Genomic DNA, 16,195 nt, shown 5'->3' with positions numbered 1-16,195 from the left:
AACTCTTTTATACCGGGATTTTTCTTGCCAAAAAAAAGTCGGTCTCACAGTAGTCATTCGGTTATTCATTAACTACAATGCGTTAGTATTGTCACAAGAGACCGGGAATCGAAAATTAAAGTTTCTCGCGAACCAGCGACGCGTGTCTTGCGCGGCACCGCCGCGTCTATCTATATCATTTTAGCCCAACATACATCCGCAGAAACTAAATCTCACACACGTCGGCAAACGAATAACAAAAGAAAAGAAAACAGACAGATTTCAGATAATCTTGAAAATTGTTTTTGATTAAGGGTGTAAGCGAATGGAGATCGAGATGAGTGCGCAGGAGCGGCCTGAAGTGCGACGAGACGACGCGTCAATCGCCTCACCGCCATCTCAAGATCTTTCAAAGAGTAGTCAGAAGCAACCATTTTTCGAATCTACAAATACAGCAGGTACGAAGCAACAGCAGGTAGCTGACTCGCCTACCAAAAGAGCTACTGAAGAATCGGTTATGCTTAATGACGAAACTACGGAGAAGAAGAGGAAACGGTCAGCCAAAGTTAGTGAGGAGGAGCGAGCTGCTAGAGAAGAGCAGCGACAGAAGAAAGCTGAAGAAATTGAGAAGAAGAAGACGGAGGAATTGAAAAAGAAAATGGAGGAGCAGAAACGTAAGGCTGAGGAGCTTGATAGGAAAAGAGCCGAGAAGGCGGCAAAGGATGCGGAGAAGGAAGAGAAGCGGAAGCTTAGAGAAGAAGAGAAAAAGCGGAAGGAGGAAGAAAGGAAGAAGAAAGATGAGGAGCGGGTGAAAACTAAAGAAGAAGAAAAGAAGAAGAAGGACGAAGAGAAGAAGAAGAAAGAAGAGGAGAAGAAGAAGAAAGAAGAGGAGAAGGAAGAAAAGAAACGGAAAGAGGAGGAGGAACAGAAAAAGAAAGAGGAGGTAAGTATCTCAGAGCTTCTACATATTGACGACCACTGACCGGCAAAATACTAGAAACAACTTCGACTGTCGAACTTCTTTGTCAAACCAGTGTCCCCCTCGAAGCAGACAGCATCCGTAACAGAATCTGTCTCAGGCACGTCCTCGCCATCGCCGGAATCCGCCGACGAGCGCAAATCAGACTATGAGCGCACTTTCCTTCCCTTTTTTGTGAAATCCTACGCTACTCTCTACCCCATCCACAGATTTATTCTTAAACCACAAGAACTCGACCGGATGCGTCATAATCTGGACACAGTGCTGTCATCTGCCTCTCGCGAACTAATCATCCCGTCATCTACATCCTCACAATCTCCTCCAAACATGGCTAAAATTATGCACCTAAGTCCACGACGACCGCGTGGTATCCGACCCGCTCGAACAACAAAAGAAGTCGTGACGTTGTTTGGCGCTCTCGACGGTCCAATCGCGACCTCCGTCAGCTCGCTATCTGAAGATCAAGTTCGCAGTATGCTCAACGTTCTTCCTCGCAAATTCTTTCGCTTCTGTGAAGACATGCGCCCACCTTATATAGGCACTTTCACCAAATTCAAGCGCGTGCCTCGCAGCAATCCTTTCTTTAGAGACGACCGAATTAATTATGAATACGACTCTGAATTGGAATGGAACGAAGAAGAAGACGGCGAACCTGGCGAAGATCTCGATACGCCTGACAGCGATGACGACGAAGACGCTTCGATTGATGAAGAAATGAAAGATTTTTTGGTAGCTGATAACGATGAGGAAGTTACTGGCGATAGCGGCGGTAATAGACAGCGCCGGCGCGTACTGGCACCGCTGGTACCGTTTGTTAAAGGTGTTTGCTTCACTGATTTGGAAACGGGTGTGAATGAGGTTTTTGACGAAAGTGGGATGGGAATCGCTACTATCCAGCCGGATATTACACTGCCAATAGACCCGTTCAAAGATTACTGGTCGACTAAGAAAGCAGAGAAGAAGGCAGAGAAGGAAAAGACAGGACACAGTCTCGAGAAGGGCGCAAGTCCCGAGAAGAAAGACAAGACTGAGAAGAAAGACAAGACTGAGAAGAAAGACAAGACTGAGAAGAAAGACAAGACTGAGAAGAAAGACAAGACTGAGAAGAAGAACAAGACCGAGAAGAAGATTCGGCGGAAAGCCGAGAAGAAAGAATCTGGAGTTCAGCTACAACTTAAAGTTGCGCTGACTTAGGCGAGCTATAAATTTGTAATAGTTAATTTTGTTATTCAACTTTTATTTTATATTTTTATGTACGTAGTTTCATTAGCTGAATCCTTGTTGAGCTAATGCTTCAGGGACTAGTATCCGCAACAAGAACCGTAATATCGGCGCCATCTCATCTTTATTTCGCGGCATCAAATCGCCTTTCATTCTGGGCAAGACAACTCTTCGACACTCTTTAAACAATTCTTCCGCATACTTTAAACGCGCCTCCGTGATTGCCGATCCTTGATCCCCGCCGCAAAGTAATACACTCGTACTCCTCGGCAAATCGAGGATTTCGCGGGGTCTCACCGCACTCGGTATCCATCCTCCTACCGAGATCACCGCACAGAGATTCATTTTAGTAGCTGCCATATATAAAGCTGCCATACCTCCTTGTCCGTATCCAAACAGAATCACGTTTTTGGAGGCCGTAAATCCGCATCTCATTTCCAGCACGTCGTGAATAACTGTCTTCAAAAACTGTCCACTACGGGTAAACTCTGCATCTGGACTGAGGACTTCGTCGTCTGCTGAGGAAGAAGAAGGCGAGAGCGGGTCTTTGGAAAAAACGAGATCATCGCCCCAATGATAGCCACCTAGCTCAAACGGCATCGGCATCGGAGCTTGCAGAGCTATGACTGCGGCTTTGGGAAGATTCAAACGATTAGCAAGTGCAGAAAATGGGGCTATCGTATCTCCTAAACCATGCAGTAATATCAAACTATACGAATGATCAGTAAGTTGTAGATAACGAATTGGCAGATTTAGCATCAGAGAGCACTTGCGCGTGAGAGGGGGTTGATCCTGGAGGCTGCGAGGGAGTAATTGTGACTGTTGCAGTACCAGAAAAGTCCGCATCTTCCGGAAGTCGGGGAGACATGAATCACACAATCAGTTACCGTAAGACGACGCTAGAATACAATATTTGTACTTGTATATACGATAGGTGGCTGATCTCAATAATCGATACTCATTTGAGCTATCGCGCACGCCGGGTAATCAACTGAATCAGATTGAAAACGCGTATAGAGAGAGCTACGTATCATCATAATTTATTGCCATCAACCCAAGTCTACGAGATGAACAATATATCGTTTCCCCAAATACGATTATTTGAAATACTAGAAGAACACAATGTTGATCCCGTAATTTTGACATATGCGATTCTTCTTGTATCGGCCTCGGTCGTGATCTACTATGGCTCCCACGCGACCTTGCACCGGCCAGATACGGCTTTACCAGCTGATCCCAAGGATCCCAACTTTGATCCCGCAGACCTTTCGGGTTCCTCGTCTAGTGAGAAACTTGCAGAGGAAGATGCGTATCTTATGCCTATTATGGGCGGCTGTATGCTGGTGGGAATGTATTATTTGATCAAGAAACTGGACAAGAAATATATTGAAATGTTTCTAAATGCCTATTTTGCACTATCTGGTGTTTTTGCCGTCGCGACTACTTTCGGGTCTATCATGAAAATATTTGCGCGCATGACGGGTACTAAGCTAGTTAGATGGAGGATCACAATCGTGGAGAATCCGTCGTATGAGGAGCTTGACAAGCTGAAAAAAGATTCAGAGGAAGAAGAGAAAAATAAAGAGATTGAGAGTGAACGAGAAGCGCTGCTTGATAAAATTGTCAAAAAACCGTCACTCAAGCAAAGCCTCAATCCATTTTTCGTCTACTCTCAATTTAAGATCGCATCCGAAATTAGCAAGTTGCCACCTACACCTGAAGAAGTTTGGAAGTCATATTTCACGTCGGCAGATCTACTTGGTATGCCTATTGCCCTTGCAATTGTTGTCGGGAATTGGTTCACATCCAACTGGATTTTGGGAAATGTTATCGGAGCATCATTTGCTTTTAGCGTTATCGGCATTTTGACAATCGACTCGTTTAAGACTGGATATATCATGCTCATTGGACTGTTCTTATACGATATATTCTTTGTCTTTGGCACCGACGTCATGGTCACTGTGGCCACTACGCTCACAGTTCCCATCAAGCTTACTGCCCCTCGGCCAGGAACAGCTACTCAAGCTGCCTCACAAGCCATGCTCGGACTTGGCGACATCATCGTGCCCGCCATCTTCCTCTCTTTGTGTCTACGATTTGATTCCTGGAACTATTACCGCAAGCACCCCAACACGGCATACTCATCCCGCCGACCATTTCCCAAGCCTTTTTTCAATTCGGCAATGGTAATGTATGTTATTGCTTTGATCGTCACGATTTTTGTGATGCATGTGTTCAAGGCCGCACAGCCTGCGCTTTTATATTTATGTCCGGGAATTGGTGGCGCGGTTGCTGTCACTGCGTTTGTGAAGGGCGAGGGGTCTATTTTGTGGGGATATAAGGAAATTAGTGAACGTGATAAAGAAGAGCAGAAGAAAGAGGAAGAGAAAGCTAAGAAGCTACTGGAGAAGGAGAAGGAGAAGGAGGGTGAGGTTGATAGCAAACCTGCAGAGGAGTCGGTCGCTGCATCTGACTAATGTAGATTGAAGTTGACATGTTACGTATATACATTCATAAACCTAGATCAAAATAACTAGTTTTCTATAAAGGAGAGTTGACCTCTCGAGTGAGAGAAGGGGAAATAAAATTGATACTGATTCCAATATATTATACAATATTTACATAGCAAACATGCAAAACCTTACTCTATGATTTTTTTAAATATATATGCATCCCCAGCAGGATCCATCTTCCTGTAATACCCTGCCACAAGCTCACATTTTGTAAACCCAACTCGTTCATACCACGCCATAGCCTCTTCATTGCCAACCCACACATGGCAATAAATTTCCTTGACAGACGTTGTCTTTGCGTACTTGATTATGTGCTCCACCAGCTGTTTGCCAATACCGTAGCCTCTATATGCTGATAATACCGCCAGAGTCATAATATAGATTTTATTTTTATCTTTGCCTGTCTCGAGTGAGCATCTTATCGCCCCGACAGGTACTTCATCAAAAAAAGCTACCCCACAACATATTTTGTTAATACATTTCTCTCAATAAATCAAATTTGCCCTCAAAAAGAACTTTTTTAGCATACCTAACTTCGCAAGTTCACCAACCTTCAGACTATCTTTATACCACGTATCCGAATATGTCGTAGGCAGCACAACACTATTGATGCGCCGCAAAACACCCAGATTATTCGGCGTTAGATCATCAAGTGAAATCCGGAATCTCGCTGTCATTATAATACACTCAATTAATTCTCAATTATTCTCTCTGAGTATACTGATTGGCTCTGGGTTGAGTGAATGTAAGGACAAAACACTGGACGCTAGAATGACGGCAGCAGTTCGCGGACTTTTTCTCGGTCGTTCAATGAAAGTCGCGCTCCTCGCGTCGAGCACTTATGCCAGGCACCAAACCCTAATATCAATTAAGTAATCGACCTATTTTCAATCTTGTAACCTTTAGAAAAAATAAATTGTGAAAAGCGCAGAGTAGTTTACATTACATGGAGAGAATAGATACAAAACATACAAAAAAAGCTGAAACTAATATACATAAACCCAGTTTCAAATCTGAGCCAACTTAAATGCATATATATGCTGACTCAAAAGCATATATATACTGACGCAAAGAATAAGTTCACGTAGTCTCACTAACCAATACCGACAACACTTTGCCGTACAAAAAGTAGTAAATCTGAATAGTAAAAGAATATTTACAAATGAACCGAAATAAGGTCATTGTGTGAGTACTGCTTGTTGCAAAGCGGACATTTGCGTAATCGAGCATTCAATCGATCCTTTGCACACTCCATACAAAAGCAGTGACCACACACTTTGATAACAGTATCCTTCCAGTTCTTCGAACAGACTGAACAAATAGCAATCGACCTTAGCGCCTCGATTTGAGAATCATCTCCATTGAGCCGGCCAAGCGAGGAGGATTTACTCTTTTCGTCCTTGAATCGTTCCAGCTCGGCTTTTGCACGCTCAAGTTGCAACTCCACAGACCTTCTGCTCTCACTCTCGTTCAGCAGTGTCGTAGCTCGCGTCTGAAGCTCGGCAGACAACCTATTCATTTGACCCTTATAGCTCTCGATGGTAACATTCTGCTCGTTAATCTTACGCTGAGTTTCCTGGACCTGCTTTTGATATGTGTGTCTAGCATTCTCTAATTCCGCAAGCTGCTTCTCTAAGAATGTGACCTTTTGTAAAACAGTCCTTTCAGCCTCACGCAGTTGTTGTATAATCTCAGTGCTCTTCAACGACTGGGTCTTTAAAGTCTTATTCTCTGCAGTTACCGCCTCCTTTGAGCGCATAGCCGCAAAATACTTTTGATCGGCTTTTGTCTTCTCAGCAGCCAAACGAGCAATCTTTTCTTCGCGTCCCGATACATCTGCTATCTTCTTGATGCTCAGAGAGTGAGCTTTGTTAAACGCGGCTTCCATTTCCGGTAACTCAGCTGACAAGAATTGATTCTGCTTCTCAAGCTTCTCTATCCGCGCTAGCAACTTCTCTGGTGTATCCTCGGCCGTCAATACCGCCGACGATGACGAGACGCCATTGGTTGTCATTTGCGACTTGAGACTCTCGACCTCCATCTCCAAAGCTTTGACACGTGAAGCTCGGGTCTCCGACAACTCTGTTATTTCATTCAAAATAGAAATTCGGCTTTCTTCTTTGGCTTTGCGGATAGCAATTTCAGACGCAAGGTCATCACGAGCCGCTCGGATTCTAATGAGATCGTTCTCAAGCCTCTTCATCTGTCCTTCCAACTCATCAGCCATAGCCTTGTATTCAGCGGCAACAAGCTCTCGATACTCAGTCCGCTCGCTGGAAAGCTTTTCGCTTTCTTGTTTGATGATATCATTCAACGACTCCAGATGATTAGCGCGAGATGACAGATCGATGTATCGTAATTTTAAGGTCTTGTACGGTTCAGAATTAGAAACGTCAGCCTCCGTAAGAGCAGCAAACTTTAGATTTGCTTGCGCCAGCTCATCATGTAAGCTCAGTAGCTTACTCTGTAGAGATTTTAATTCTTCTGATTGCTTCTGTATAATCGCTTCTGATTCTTTCTTGATCCTATTAAGCGCTTCCTCGTCAACTTCTGAAGTGTTCTTCTTTTCAGTGTCGGGTTTATCGTCAACCGATTCTTCTCTCTTTACTTGACTAACAGCTACTGTCGATCTCTCGATTTTCGCCAGAGTTGAGCTCTTCAGTCGCTCCATCTTCTTCTCAGCAGACAAGAATTTAAATGTTGCGCTGGTTAATCGCTGCTCAAGTTCCTCTCGTTCATCTTTTAATCGCTCATTCTCGATTTTTACAGCCGAAATCTGCGATGATAGTTCGCTAACTTGACTCTGAAGCAACTTCAAGTCATCCGATTCTGATGCTGTAGGTTGCAAATTAGACAAAATAGGTGTCAAAGACTGTAAAATCAGGTCGCGTTTTTCAACAAGATGTTTGGAATAATCTTCTGATCTAGATAAAAGAAGCGACTGAGGAACTACGCTATCAAAAGTAGAATCGACCGGCTTTCCAAACAGAATATTAATTTCATTCAAAAGCTAGTCACTAATGTTAGCAAAAATCAGAACTTTGAAGTTTGAAATGTAGCAGCTTACCTGATCCCACCAGATCTCTAATAGCCTTATATGGTCGTCATGATATGCAGAGCGCTGCTCTACTTCGTTCACCCGAGCTTGTAATAGATCGCGCTCTCTCCGATAGGCCTGCATCTGTCGAAAGATGGCTTCTTTTTGGAAGAGCTGTAGAATGTTGTTAGACTTCAGATCATTTCTCAAGATTAGTTCAAACACGTACGAGAACATCATCCTGATTTAACGGAACGTTATGTCCATTGGCGCTTGCAGCAGAGCCGCTGTCTGTAGCTTGACGTTTTGAAGGTGGCGCGTCAAGCTCAGTCTTGACCGATAGCACGCGTTTTCGATCATCCATGAGCCACTATTGTGAAACAAATAGAACCCACTACTTCGTTCGTTTGCGATTGCTATTCAAATGGAGACACTGGACTGCGGTCATAGAATGAAAAAAAAGTTTCTCCGATTTGCATGCAAGTTGTAGATAACTTCTACCTTCACGCGACCCTTGGGCAAAAAGATCTAGAGAAATTGAAACAAATAGGCACAGTACCCAATTATTTCTGCAAGCCAGGATTAATTAGCTAGAATATAGAAGTAATAGTTGTTGAGCAAATAGAATGCCTACCAGGTCTTCAGATCCAAATATCAACAGCTCGGCAGGAGACTTGCTCATCAGCCAATGAAAATATAACAAAAAAAGCCAGCAAAATCCGCAGCACGGTAAATAAATACTAGTTAATTGCTTATATAGCAAAGGCGTCGCAGCTGAGACCTTTGAAATACAGAGTAAAAAGGCGCAACGAGTGACGACGATGCGAGGGCAGAAACTCGAACGCCCTTTCTAGTGCGTGCTCAGAATTCCGCTGAATAAGAGTATTTATCAGCATCCAGCTGTCGTTAAACCTTAAAATCTTACTCCCAATAAAAACATTCGTCGAGAGCATCTTATGTATAGAAATTGGTGTTATCCAATGGCACTTTCTGTTCGCATAGAGAATCGAATATGTTAGTAGGAGGACAGCCGAGTAGGCTATTGGTATGTTTGAGAATTTGTCTTGATACGCGTTGTTATGTGACTGACCGCAAAAGATCTGCTCGCTGGGCAATCCCGGGTCACAGTATACCAACACTCGCCATTCAGTAGGTCATTTCATGCTCGACCTGCTAATGGCGAGCCATAGAACGAAGCTGAGCAACAAACTGTATATCCCTGGGCTCAATGGGGACTTATATAAAGGAACGTCGGTACTCAATCAGAGGCGTCCCGACCACATGATTGCCATGTTCAAATGCGGATCACTGATGAACGCCAGCGGCTTACCTATAACTAAAGCATGGGATTGGGCAAAAGGCCAATTTGGCGAGTCTGCGAAGCTGGTAATTTTACACGACGAACTGGATTTATCGGTGGGGAAAATCGAAGCTAGAAATGATCGCAAAGCAAGGTATGCAAAGCCATAGTAATATCAGTTTGTCAAACAATTTCTAACTTGCTCATACAGAGGGCACAATGGACTTAAAAGTGTTTTAAAACATATACCAGATAACTATTACAACATTCGAATCGGAATTGACAGACCGCCTACAAGAAGTCCTGTTGCAGTGGCAAGCTATGTTCTCAGCAAGATACCTCCTCAGGAACGCACGGAAATTGAAGAGGATGTTTATCCAAAGCTTTGGGATATTTTAGACAGTATAGAGGGTATTCCTTCACCTCAAAATTTGAAAAAGTAGTAGAGACTAACTACATTCCACGTTTTCTTGAAATGAGGATATGAGAGGAGTCATTGTAAATATGCATGTCAGTTGACTACATTTCCACATAAATTATGTAAATAATTAATAAAACTTGTGCAATATTTTTAACTAGCATCGTGCAAATAGTAATATACTTCATATCAATGCCATCTCTGATAAATTGCAGATTGGCGGCAGAGTGTGGTGCACAATTTGCACGTGTTCACTAAGCTGCCTTATTACGCCACCACGTTCAATCGCCAGTGTCACTCCCTGGTCCATCATCCCACCCTTTCTCATGCCTGCATTAGCCTTCTACATCTTCTACGTATACACAACAAAATGGCTATAACAAGGAAACCTGTCTGGTATTTGCTACTTTTAGCATTCGCCCCGGTATTTGCTCGCGCTCATGAGCACGACAGTGATGAAATTCCCGAAGGAGAATATATATCGGTAGAGCCTTTAGACTCAATTCTTTGGGCTCATATAGTAGTAAGTCTGGCAAGATATCGGCGGTGTTGGTCAGTAACTGACGCAGTGGAGTCTATAGCTTATGATGCTTTCTTTTGGTATTATATTTCCTGTTGGCATGGTTCTCGGTATGACCAAAAACCGTTTTCATGTCCCTCTTCAGATCTTTGGCAGCGTTATCGCCATCGTCGCGTATTTCCTCGGCCACCACCACAAGGGTCGCGAATTTCCTAGCCACAACATTCACTCTGTATTTGCTTCATTTTTAATGTGGTTTATGGTTGTGCAAGTTGCTCTTGGTATTTACAATAAACTGCACCTTGAGCGCGGATTCGCAGGAAAAATTAGAACCGCGCTCGTTTTTATTCACAGCGTCATGGGAAAATTAATGCCAGTTCTGGCCTGGGTTCAAATGGGTTTCGGTGGTATCACTGCTCTTGGATTTTGTCACGGCGGCCATTTAGGTCAGTGCCTAGCTCACGGCGTAAGTTATTATATTCTCCTGAAAAACATCAATAGTAGATACTGACCGCCTTTATAGATTATGGGTAGTGCTTTTATTGGCTATGGATGCTGTTTGGCTATCATGATGATGGTAGGTCATGCTTGGCTTGCTCGACGCGGTCGTAGCCAGGAGTTTTACGACAGCGCTGTTATTACCGCGTGGGGTATTGTAAACACTTTTACTGAGCATCGCTGGGGCCACCCATGGAGCCACGGTGATTATCAGCACAGTACGTTTCGACTTCTAGTTTTTGATTTTGGCAAGTTCTAACTCGTTCAATTTACAGCTAGTATGGGGATTGTCTGGTGGTGTGCTGGTCTCCTTGGTCTATTCTTATCCAAGAGAAATGGCCAGCCCACGCGTAACCACATTCCCGCAATTGTTATTATCCTGACAGGTTGGGCCATGTCTGTCCACGCACAGCATCTTGAACTTTCTACAAAAATTCATGCAATGTTTGGATATGCATTAATGGGAGCTGGAGCTGCTAGAATTATTGAGATTTCATTTGTGTTGAAGGATGCGCCCGCTGACGCCAGTATCAAATCATTCCAATATCTTACTCCATTCCTTCTTGTCGCCTCCGGATTTTTGTTCATGTTTGCAAACGAGGAGCAGCTGACTTTAATCAGTGAGAATAATATTGATCATGGCAGTTATACGTTGGTCATTTACTCTGTTTCATTTCTCGTGTTTTTGTATTTTGTCTCAATTATCTGGTTGTGGCAGAAGCTGTCTGGAAATGAAGGTTTTGAGAGTGTCAAATATGAAGTTGCTCCTGATGACTCCTCCGCTTCTGATATCGAACTTGAGCGAAGACATGTGACGGAGGCAGAGGAGTTCGAACTGGGCTCTGGCTACACTAGCCTGAGAGCCTAAATTGTGTTATCATTTTTTCTTAATTCAAAGGCTCAAAGTGTGTCACTGTTTATGGCGTGTCGGTCTTTTGACTTCAACTTTTTGGCGGGGGTTGTTGGGATAAGGAGTATGATGTCAGCTTATGCATATATCGGCAGTGCAGCATCCGTGGTTTATTTTTATTGGTTGTATTACTTTTTCGGGCCAGATCTTCGGAAATACATCAGATTTATTTATATATATGTACAAATATTTTCATTAGGCTAATAGTACTCTTTTTTTTTCTTAGCTGTCTATTCCTGACTATTTTCGTAGTAAACTACACCTTTCTTTCTAGTCTGCTTGGTACCATCAAGATTAGGAACGTTATGAAATCTCTCACGACCGTAGAATGGAACACCCAGTGAAGAAAGTAACAAACGAGCCTCCGGATCTGTTTGAGCGGTTGTCACAAAGGTGATATTCAAACCGGTGATACCGCTCCATAAATCGGGATTACCTTCAATCTCGGGGAAGAGTCGCACGCCTTCAGGATCCAAGCCAAAAGAAATATTGCCAAACTTGTCACCAGAAGAATTTGCAATACCCTGGAAATCTTTAACACGGGGCATAACAACCTCGACTAGAGTAGCCAAGAACTGATCCTTCTTTGCACCTTTTATCTCAACAACCGCGCCAACGTTTCGTTCCTTCCGGAGTCGCCACTGCATAATAGAAACGCCTGAGTAAGCAGGTGCAGGCTTCACTCCAGTAATTTGCTGTATCATAACTGTCGAAGGAATATTACGCTCTGCGTGCTCTGTAACTGCGCGGTGGTTAAAAGTGTTGACCCATATTGAAGTCACAAACGGAACAGTGCGGAATGTTCGCGGAAGGATATCAGGAGTAGCCATTGCATTTCCAGCTGGAGAACGGAGAGGACGGTTAACGTGGTATGGCGAAGAGCCGTCCCATTCCTGATGCTTGCGGCCGCGTAGCTTAAGTTCGTTATGGGAGTAGTTGGCGAGCATGAGGTCAGGAGCGAGAGTGGTTTCCCAATGCGTCTTGACGCGTGACGGCTGCACAGCTTGCGGTTTGAAAAGATGCGAGCGAGGGTCCCATTTCGGAATTGTGAGAAGGGTTTGGTATTTGGGATGGAGAATACTCTTTTTGTAGCGGACCCGGTGGTGTACGGGATGAACTATTGATACCGGCGATTTAAACTGCGGAGCAGACGAGTGTAGTGAGCGGCATTGAAAAAAAGCAGTAGATTGCCGCCGTAAATCTGTGCCAAACGACGGCTTGAAAAACGCCATTGTGTTATCGAGCTAGACAAAGTAGGAAGAGATAGATATTTTAGGTGGATGAATTTTTTCGTGGTCCCAACTCCGAGGAACGCCGCATCACGAAGTCAAACTTTGCGTCGACGAAGCGTGACAAAGTAATATCAAGACTCACAATGGCAAATGGCAGCTATTCGGAGTTTAGCCCCAAAAAGTTTACTGGTAAGGAATTTATTCTTATTTGTTTTGATGAATGATTATTAGATATTGACGGCCGAGGATATAAAATAGATATGCTCGATTGGAGGGCACTTCATGCACCGACACGAAGTCGCTTCTCGCCGCGCAGTTGCTAATGTTGTTTCGTACCAACTGATAAGCGACCACTATGAAGCTGGAGTGATTAATGGACCCCGAAGTATGGCTTCATTTTGGCAAAATAGCATATTGCACAACTATAATGGCTTCTCCTTACTTCAATATCAGCCTTACATGGACTTTGAACGGCCTACGGGGAATTCAACTCGGGATGAATTTCTGATATTCCCTGAGCATGATCGGCCAATGATAGACTCAAAGATTCGAGATGGTGTTCAAGGGCGGAGTGGTACACTAATCACGGGAGAAGAAGTACATAGTACATGGTCTCCTGCCAATTTTAAAAATCAACATACTCCATCAGAACTCTTAGAAATGCAGAAGATTTACTTTGGAAGAATGGTAGTTTCTCGATCAGAAATATCTGATAAAATGTCTAAAACTGTCGGGGGCAGAATAAGAAACCTTTTCGACACCCTTAGCTCCAATGCACCTAATGGCCTTAATCTGGTACTCATTCATGACGATATCGAGGTTCCTGCAAAGGAAATCAAATTATCGTACGGTTCATCAGCACAGGGTCATCAGGCAGTAAAATCCATTCAAGAAGCATTTGTCGATACTGATCAGGAAATAGCTAGGATCCGATTAGGTGTCGGAAGACCCTGGAGAACGCGGGATCCTAAACGGCTTAATTTTTATCTCGATTCTTCTAACGCTGCCATTACTGACTGGTATGCTACCCAAGGATACTTGTGCGTCAAGCGTACACTACAATGCATGGAATCTGATTGGGACTCTTTTAAAGATTTCATCGTTACTTCAGGATCGCGGATACTGAATCACAGTGAGGCGCGATATAAAAAGGATACAATACGGGAATTCAAAAAAAAGCTAAAAAGCCAAAGCTGAGCTCGTATCATTGAAGGCTGATCCTTCCTTTTACCCTTTAAATAAAGCGTTGAGTTTTTGTGAGTCAATCGCTGCATTATGGAATGAAGAGTCTCCATCTCGTTAGGCACTGAAAGAGGGAACTTTGTAAATAGGCTACGAATTTTGTATATAAGTTACGTGTTTTGTTATTCTATAATACACGAAGAGAATCATGGAAACTACTCGCCTCCTCCTCCTCCTCCGAGCATGAAAACTAGCAACATCGGTACGAGGAACATCCAGTATTTTTGAATAAATGAGCGATTATCCTAGAAAAAGATTAGATTTTGAAAAAAATTAGATTTCTGTAAATTCCATTTCGGAATAAATATATTTATCATACCTCCTCAACTACTTTATCACCTTTGATGATAGGTGCCTTCAAGACAGCGACTGGTCCCCTGGCAACGCTGACCACTTGAACTTCGGCAGCTGGAGTCGCTTTCAAAGCAGCTGGTTTATAGGCATAGTCAATATGCCACGGGATGCCTGAGTTCGCTAGATGAACTGTAAAGACATCTTGAACGCTTTCAGATGAAAGGGGCAAGTGCTGAATTCCCGACTTACATGTTAGAGCCCTTGAAATACCATGCATACACACGAGAAAGATGGAAGAACACTCACGTCAGTCAATGACTCTCTATTCAGAAGATATAATTGCGCATCATCATTTTCACTGCTGGAAATCTTGCTGGTTAAAAGGCCTGCACTTTTGGTGTATTGATTGTAAGAGAACTCTAGTTGTGAAGAGTATGATGATGATGGTGAATTTATTGCAACTGAGAATGATTCCACAAAGTCATCTGACTCTAATGCTTGTGAAATCCCGGCTGTAAAAGCTATCACCGATAAGGTGGATATAATGCGCATCGTTTTCGCGAAATAACTCTACTGTTGCGAGTTTTTCAAGATTTAGTGTATAAGAGACTCCGTGCGGCTTCCCATCCCGTCCTGCTCACTTCCAAATCAGCATTTGATCATTTATGTTGTTATTCAATATGACCCTCTGAAATCCGAAGTTACATTATGCTTGAGATTTTTTAATTGGATATGCACGCTGTCGACAGTAAAGACGCCTTTCAGCTCTAGCAAAATAAAATATTATTCAATAAGTCAACTTATGTACTAAATAAATTCACGATATGTTACAGAACCCTCTCGATATCTCTTTTCAACCTAATCTTCGCTATCATCAGTTGCATATGCATCTTCCTCAACTTTCTTTTCCTTCTCTCTCGTCCGTTTCTCCAGCAATCTTGCTTCAAATCCGGTTGATCTGTCCACGCCATCCCATCGATATCCGGGCGGTATATCGTAGCGATTTGGAGGATAAGGCCCTTCATAGATCTTCAAACCTGTAGCGCTCTTCTTCTCTTCCTTCTGTTTTGCCAAAAATCGAGCAGCAGGATCATGCCACAGTTCTTTCTGTTTTAATTCATCGTTCAAATCTTTGTCATCCGCGTATCCTGTTAAACGAGTCGTCGCCGCATCCTTTTCCATCTTCTCAACAGCTTTCTTCTCCATTTCCTGCACTAATCCCTTATTAAGCTGAATCTGACGCTCTTCTGCCTCCCTTTTCTTGCGTTCCTCATCCAGCAACTGCTGCTGCATTTTGGCCTTGTATGCGTTGATATCAATACGTCTACCTGAGGCATCACGATATACCTTCTCTGCACCTTTACCTGATGTCCCTGATGCTTCCATACTAGCCATTTCGCGAGCCAGCTTCGCGTCTAGATCTGCCTTAACTTCAGCAGCAGACTTGAGTCCACCAAGTCGTCGCGATGTCGACGGTTTCTCTGCAGCGGGCACGTCTTCCTCTTTGACAGATACAGATACATCCCCATCATCTTCCTGTTCGTCTTCCTTCATATTTCCCACTTTTTTCCAGCCAGCTGCCGCTCTTCGCGGTTGCAGATTTATCTCTTCGACTACAAATTATATAGGTAAGCAACAATCGCCAGCTAGTGTACTATAGCAGTACAAAACTCACCCACAGGCGCATCCTCGCCTCCTTCGAGAATATCAGCCAGTTCATCTTCCTCTGTCTGTTTGGGAGGACCCCACTCCGTAATGGCGTCGTCATCTTCAAGAATCAGGCCCTCTTGCGTCGCGATCTTTTTCTTTGACGAACTTGATTTGTCTTTCCGTTTCCGCTTTTTTGGCGCTATTGAGTCTGACGGTGACTCCGCGGTCAAATATTTCGACGCGAGGTAGTCTAGGCGAGACATGTCCAGACAGCGTTGGTGTTCAGGGTGTGAGCTATCCAGCTATTTGTGAGCGAAGTATTATGGCCATCGAGTAAAGTTTATATGTGGTGGCGATCTTTGCTGAGTAGCCGATATTATATTACATAAGTAAAGTAGTACC

General features: G+C 43.5%; 12 protein-coding genes across 12 annotated transcripts; 6 read left to right on the top strand and 6 right to left on the bottom strand.

Annotated features, from left to right (window-relative positions):
* The first annotated feature begins 12 nt into the window (after window positions 1-12).
* V2V93DRAFT_245594 (uncharacterized protein) lies at window positions 13-1,079 on the top strand. The gene has a single exon (XM_066907099.1). The coding sequence runs from the start codon at window positions 305-307 to the stop codon at window positions 959-961; it is 657 nt and encodes a 218-aa protein (XP_066765770.1). The 5' UTR covers window positions 13-304; the 3' UTR covers window positions 962-1,079.
* Window positions 831-2,085, top strand: V2V93DRAFT_369946 (chromatin assembly factor 1 subunit A-domain-containing protein; the record flags this gene model as incomplete). Its single annotated transcript, XM_066910147.1, has 2 exons — window positions 831-922; window positions 1,199-2,085. A coding segment is annotated over exon 2 (887 nt), but the record flags the coding sequence as incomplete, so codon positions are not given.
* Window positions 2,086-2,174: 89 nt separating this feature from the next.
* Window positions 2,175-3,111, bottom strand: V2V93DRAFT_369945 (Alpha/Beta hydrolase protein). The gene is made up of 2 exons (XM_066910146.1): window positions 2,953-3,111; window positions 2,175-2,888 (listed from the first exon to the last, which is right to left on the bottom strand). Exons 1-2 carry the CDS (start codon window positions 3,045-3,047, stop codon window positions 2,225-2,227), a joined length of 759 nt encoding a protein of 252 aa, XP_066765768.1. The 5' UTR covers window positions 3,048-3,111; the 3' UTR covers window positions 2,175-2,224.
* Window positions 3,112-3,218: 107 nt separating this feature from the next.
* On the top strand, window positions 3,219-4,809 carry V2V93DRAFT_400583 (signal peptide peptidase-domain-containing protein). The gene has a single exon (XM_066912579.1). It carries the CDS (start codon window positions 3,247-3,249, stop codon window positions 4,654-4,656), a length of 1,410 nt encoding a protein of 469 aa, XP_066765767.1. The 5' UTR covers window positions 3,219-3,246; the 3' UTR covers window positions 4,657-4,809.
* Window positions 4,762-5,492, bottom strand: V2V93DRAFT_369942 (acyl-CoA N-acyltransferase). Its single transcript, XM_066910145.1, has 2 exons — window positions 5,222-5,492; window positions 4,762-5,143 (listed from the first exon to the last, which is right to left on the bottom strand). The coding sequence occupies exons 1-2, from the start codon at window positions 5,367-5,369 to the stop codon at window positions 4,821-4,823; spliced, it is 471 nt and encodes a 156-aa protein (XP_066765766.1). The 5' UTR covers window positions 5,370-5,492; the 3' UTR covers window positions 4,762-4,820.
* Window positions 5,493-5,588: 96 nt separating this feature from the next.
* Window positions 5,589-8,572, bottom strand: V2V93DRAFT_369939 (BRE1 E3 ubiquitin ligase-domain-containing protein). The gene is made up of 3 exons (XM_066910144.1): window positions 7,959-8,572; window positions 7,760-7,903; window positions 5,589-7,702 (listed from the first exon to the last, which is right to left on the bottom strand). The coding sequence occupies exons 1-3, from the start codon at window positions 8,091-8,093 to the stop codon at window positions 5,849-5,851; spliced, it is 2,133 nt and encodes a 710-aa protein (XP_066765765.1). The 5' UTR covers window positions 8,094-8,572; the 3' UTR covers window positions 5,589-5,848.
* Window positions 8,573-8,682: 110 nt separating this feature from the next.
* On the top strand, window positions 8,683-9,604 carry V2V93DRAFT_369937 (peptidyl-tRNA hydrolase). Its single transcript, XM_066910143.1, has 3 exons — window positions 8,683-8,774; window positions 8,828-9,183; window positions 9,241-9,604. The coding sequence occupies exons 1-3, from the start codon at window positions 8,742-8,744 to the stop codon at window positions 9,470-9,472; spliced, it is 621 nt and encodes a 206-aa protein (XP_066765764.1). The 5' UTR covers window positions 8,683-8,741; the 3' UTR covers window positions 9,473-9,604.
* Window positions 9,605-9,817: 213 nt separating this feature from the next.
* On the top strand, window positions 9,818-11,592 carry V2V93DRAFT_397781 (uncharacterized protein; the record flags this gene model as incomplete). Its single annotated transcript, XM_066912544.1, has 4 exons — window positions 9,818-9,970; window positions 10,029-10,433; window positions 10,491-10,683; window positions 10,741-11,592. 4 exons carry the CDS (start codon window positions 9,818-9,820, stop codon window positions 11,331-11,333), a joined length of 1,344 nt encoding a protein of 447 aa, XP_066765763.1. The 3' UTR covers window positions 11,334-11,592.
* On the bottom strand, window positions 11,538-12,697 carry V2V93DRAFT_369935 (mitochondrial 54S ribosomal protein uL5m). The gene has a single exon (XM_066910142.1). It carries the CDS (start codon window positions 12,605-12,607, stop codon window positions 11,606-11,608), a length of 1,002 nt encoding a protein of 333 aa, XP_066765762.1. The 5' UTR covers window positions 12,608-12,697; the 3' UTR covers window positions 11,538-11,605.
* V2V93DRAFT_369933 (uncharacterized protein) lies at window positions 12,588-14,068 on the top strand. The gene has a single exon (XM_066910141.1). It carries the CDS (start codon window positions 12,890-12,892, stop codon window positions 13,802-13,804), a length of 915 nt encoding a protein of 304 aa, XP_066765761.1. The 5' UTR covers window positions 12,588-12,889; the 3' UTR covers window positions 13,805-14,068.
* V2V93DRAFT_369931 (uncharacterized protein) lies at window positions 13,947-14,762 on the bottom strand. The gene is made up of 3 exons (XM_066910140.1): window positions 14,450-14,762; window positions 14,169-14,375; window positions 13,947-14,094 (listed from the first exon to the last, which is right to left on the bottom strand). Exons 1-3 carry the CDS (start codon window positions 14,693-14,695, stop codon window positions 14,005-14,007), a joined length of 543 nt encoding a protein of 180 aa, XP_066765760.1. The 5' UTR covers window positions 14,696-14,762; the 3' UTR covers window positions 13,947-14,004.
* A 112-nt stretch (window positions 14,763-14,874) lies between these two features.
* Window positions 14,875-16,136, bottom strand: V2V93DRAFT_369929 (Pre-mRNA-splicing factor of RES complex-domain-containing protein). The gene is made up of 2 exons (XM_066910139.1): window positions 15,819-16,136; window positions 14,875-15,756 (listed from the first exon to the last, which is right to left on the bottom strand). The coding sequence occupies exons 1-2, from the start codon at window positions 16,054-16,056 to the stop codon at window positions 15,002-15,004; spliced, it is 993 nt and encodes a 330-aa protein (XP_066765759.1). The 5' UTR covers window positions 16,057-16,136; the 3' UTR covers window positions 14,875-15,001.
* Between the last annotated feature and the right edge of the window lie 59 nt (window positions 16,137-16,195).

The sequence above is a fragment of the Kockiozyma suomiensis genome, assembly GCF_038497685.1.
Source record: "Kockiozyma suomiensis strain NRRL Y-17356 unplaced genomic scaffold V2V93scaffold_7, whole genome shotgun sequence".
In the NCBI taxonomy this organism is placed as follows: domain Eukaryota; kingdom Fungi; phylum Ascomycota; class Lipomycetes; order Lipomycetales; family Lipomycetaceae; genus Kockiozyma; species Kockiozyma suomiensis.
The sequence above is the reverse complement of the archived record's forward strand: the minus strand, read 5'-3'. Positions and strand labels throughout refer to the sequence as shown.

Excerpts from the sequence above, each read along its gene's own strand:
- V2V93DRAFT_245594 (XM_066907099.1), top strand. The coding sequence starts at position 305 with ATGGAGATCGAGATGAGTGCGCAGGAGCGGCCTGAAGTGCGACGAGAC.
- V2V93DRAFT_369945 (XM_066910146.1), bottom strand. The coding sequence starts at position 3,047 with ATGTCTCCCCGACTTCCGGAAGATGCGGACTTTTCTGGTACTGCAACA. Across the intron at positions 2,889-2,952 it reads GGATCAACCCCCTCTCACGC|TTTGATATTACTGCATGGTT; the intron begins GCAAGTGCTCTC and ends TCATTCGTATAG.
- V2V93DRAFT_400583 (XM_066912579.1), top strand. The coding sequence starts at position 3,247 with ATGAACAATATATCGTTTCCCCAAATACGATTATTTGAAATACTAGAA.
- V2V93DRAFT_369942 (XM_066910145.1), bottom strand. The coding sequence starts at position 5,369 with ATGACAGCGAGATTCCGGATTTCACTTGATGATCTAACGCCGAATAAT. Across the intron at positions 5,144-5,221 it reads TGGTGAACTTGCGAAGTTAG|CTTTTTTTGATGAAGTACCT; the intron begins GTATGCTAAAAA and ends GTTGTGGGGTAG.
- V2V93DRAFT_369939 (XM_066910144.1), bottom strand. The coding sequence starts at position 8,093 with ATGGATGATCGAAAACGCGTGCTATCGGTCAAGACTGAGCTTGACGCG. Across the intron at positions 7,904-7,958 it reads TAAATCAGGATGATGTTCTC|CTCTTCCAAAAAGAAGCCAT; the intron begins GTACGTGTTTGA and ends AACATTCTACAG. Across the intron at positions 7,703-7,759 it reads TAGAGATCTGGTGGGATCAG|CTTTTGAATGAAATTAATAT; the intron begins GTAAGCTGCTAC and ends ATTAGTGACTAG.
- V2V93DRAFT_369937 (XM_066910143.1), top strand. The coding sequence starts at position 8,742 with ATGTTAGTAGGAGGACAGCCGAGTAGGCTATTG. Across the intron at positions 8,775-8,827 it reads GACAGCCGAGTAGGCTATTG|ATCTGCTCGCTGGGCAATCC; the intron begins GTATGTTTGAGA and ends TGACCGCAAAAG. Across the intron at positions 9,184-9,240 it reads AGAAATGATCGCAAAGCAAG|AGGGCACAATGGACTTAAAA; the intron begins GTATGCAAAGCC and ends TTGCTCATACAG.
- V2V93DRAFT_369935 (XM_066910142.1), bottom strand. The coding sequence starts at position 12,607 with ATGGCGTTTTTCAAGCCGTCGTTTGGCACAGATTTACGGCGGCAATCT.
- V2V93DRAFT_369933 (XM_066910141.1), top strand. The coding sequence starts at position 12,890 with ATGCACCGACACGAAGTCGCTTCTCGCCGCGCAGTTGCTAATGTTGTT.
- V2V93DRAFT_369931 (XM_066910140.1), bottom strand. The coding sequence starts at position 14,695 with ATGCGCATTATATCCACCTTATCGGTGATAGCTTTTACAGCCGGGATT. Across the intron at positions 14,376-14,449 it reads ATAGAGAGTCATTGACTGAC|CACTTGCCCCTTTCATCTGA; the intron begins GTGAGTGTTCTT and ends TCGGGAATTCAG. Across the intron at positions 14,095-14,168 it reads GTGATAAAGTAGTTGAGGAG|GATAATCGCTCATTTATTCA; the intron begins GTATGATAAATA and ends ATCTTTTTCTAG.
- V2V93DRAFT_369929 (XM_066910139.1), bottom strand. The coding sequence starts at position 16,056 with ATGTCTCGCCTAGACTACCTCGCGTCGAAATATTTGACCGCGGAGTCA. Across the intron at positions 15,757-15,818 it reads AGGCGAGGATGCGCCTGTGG|TCGAAGAGATAAATCTGCAA; the intron begins GTGAGTTTTGTA and ends TATAATTTGTAG.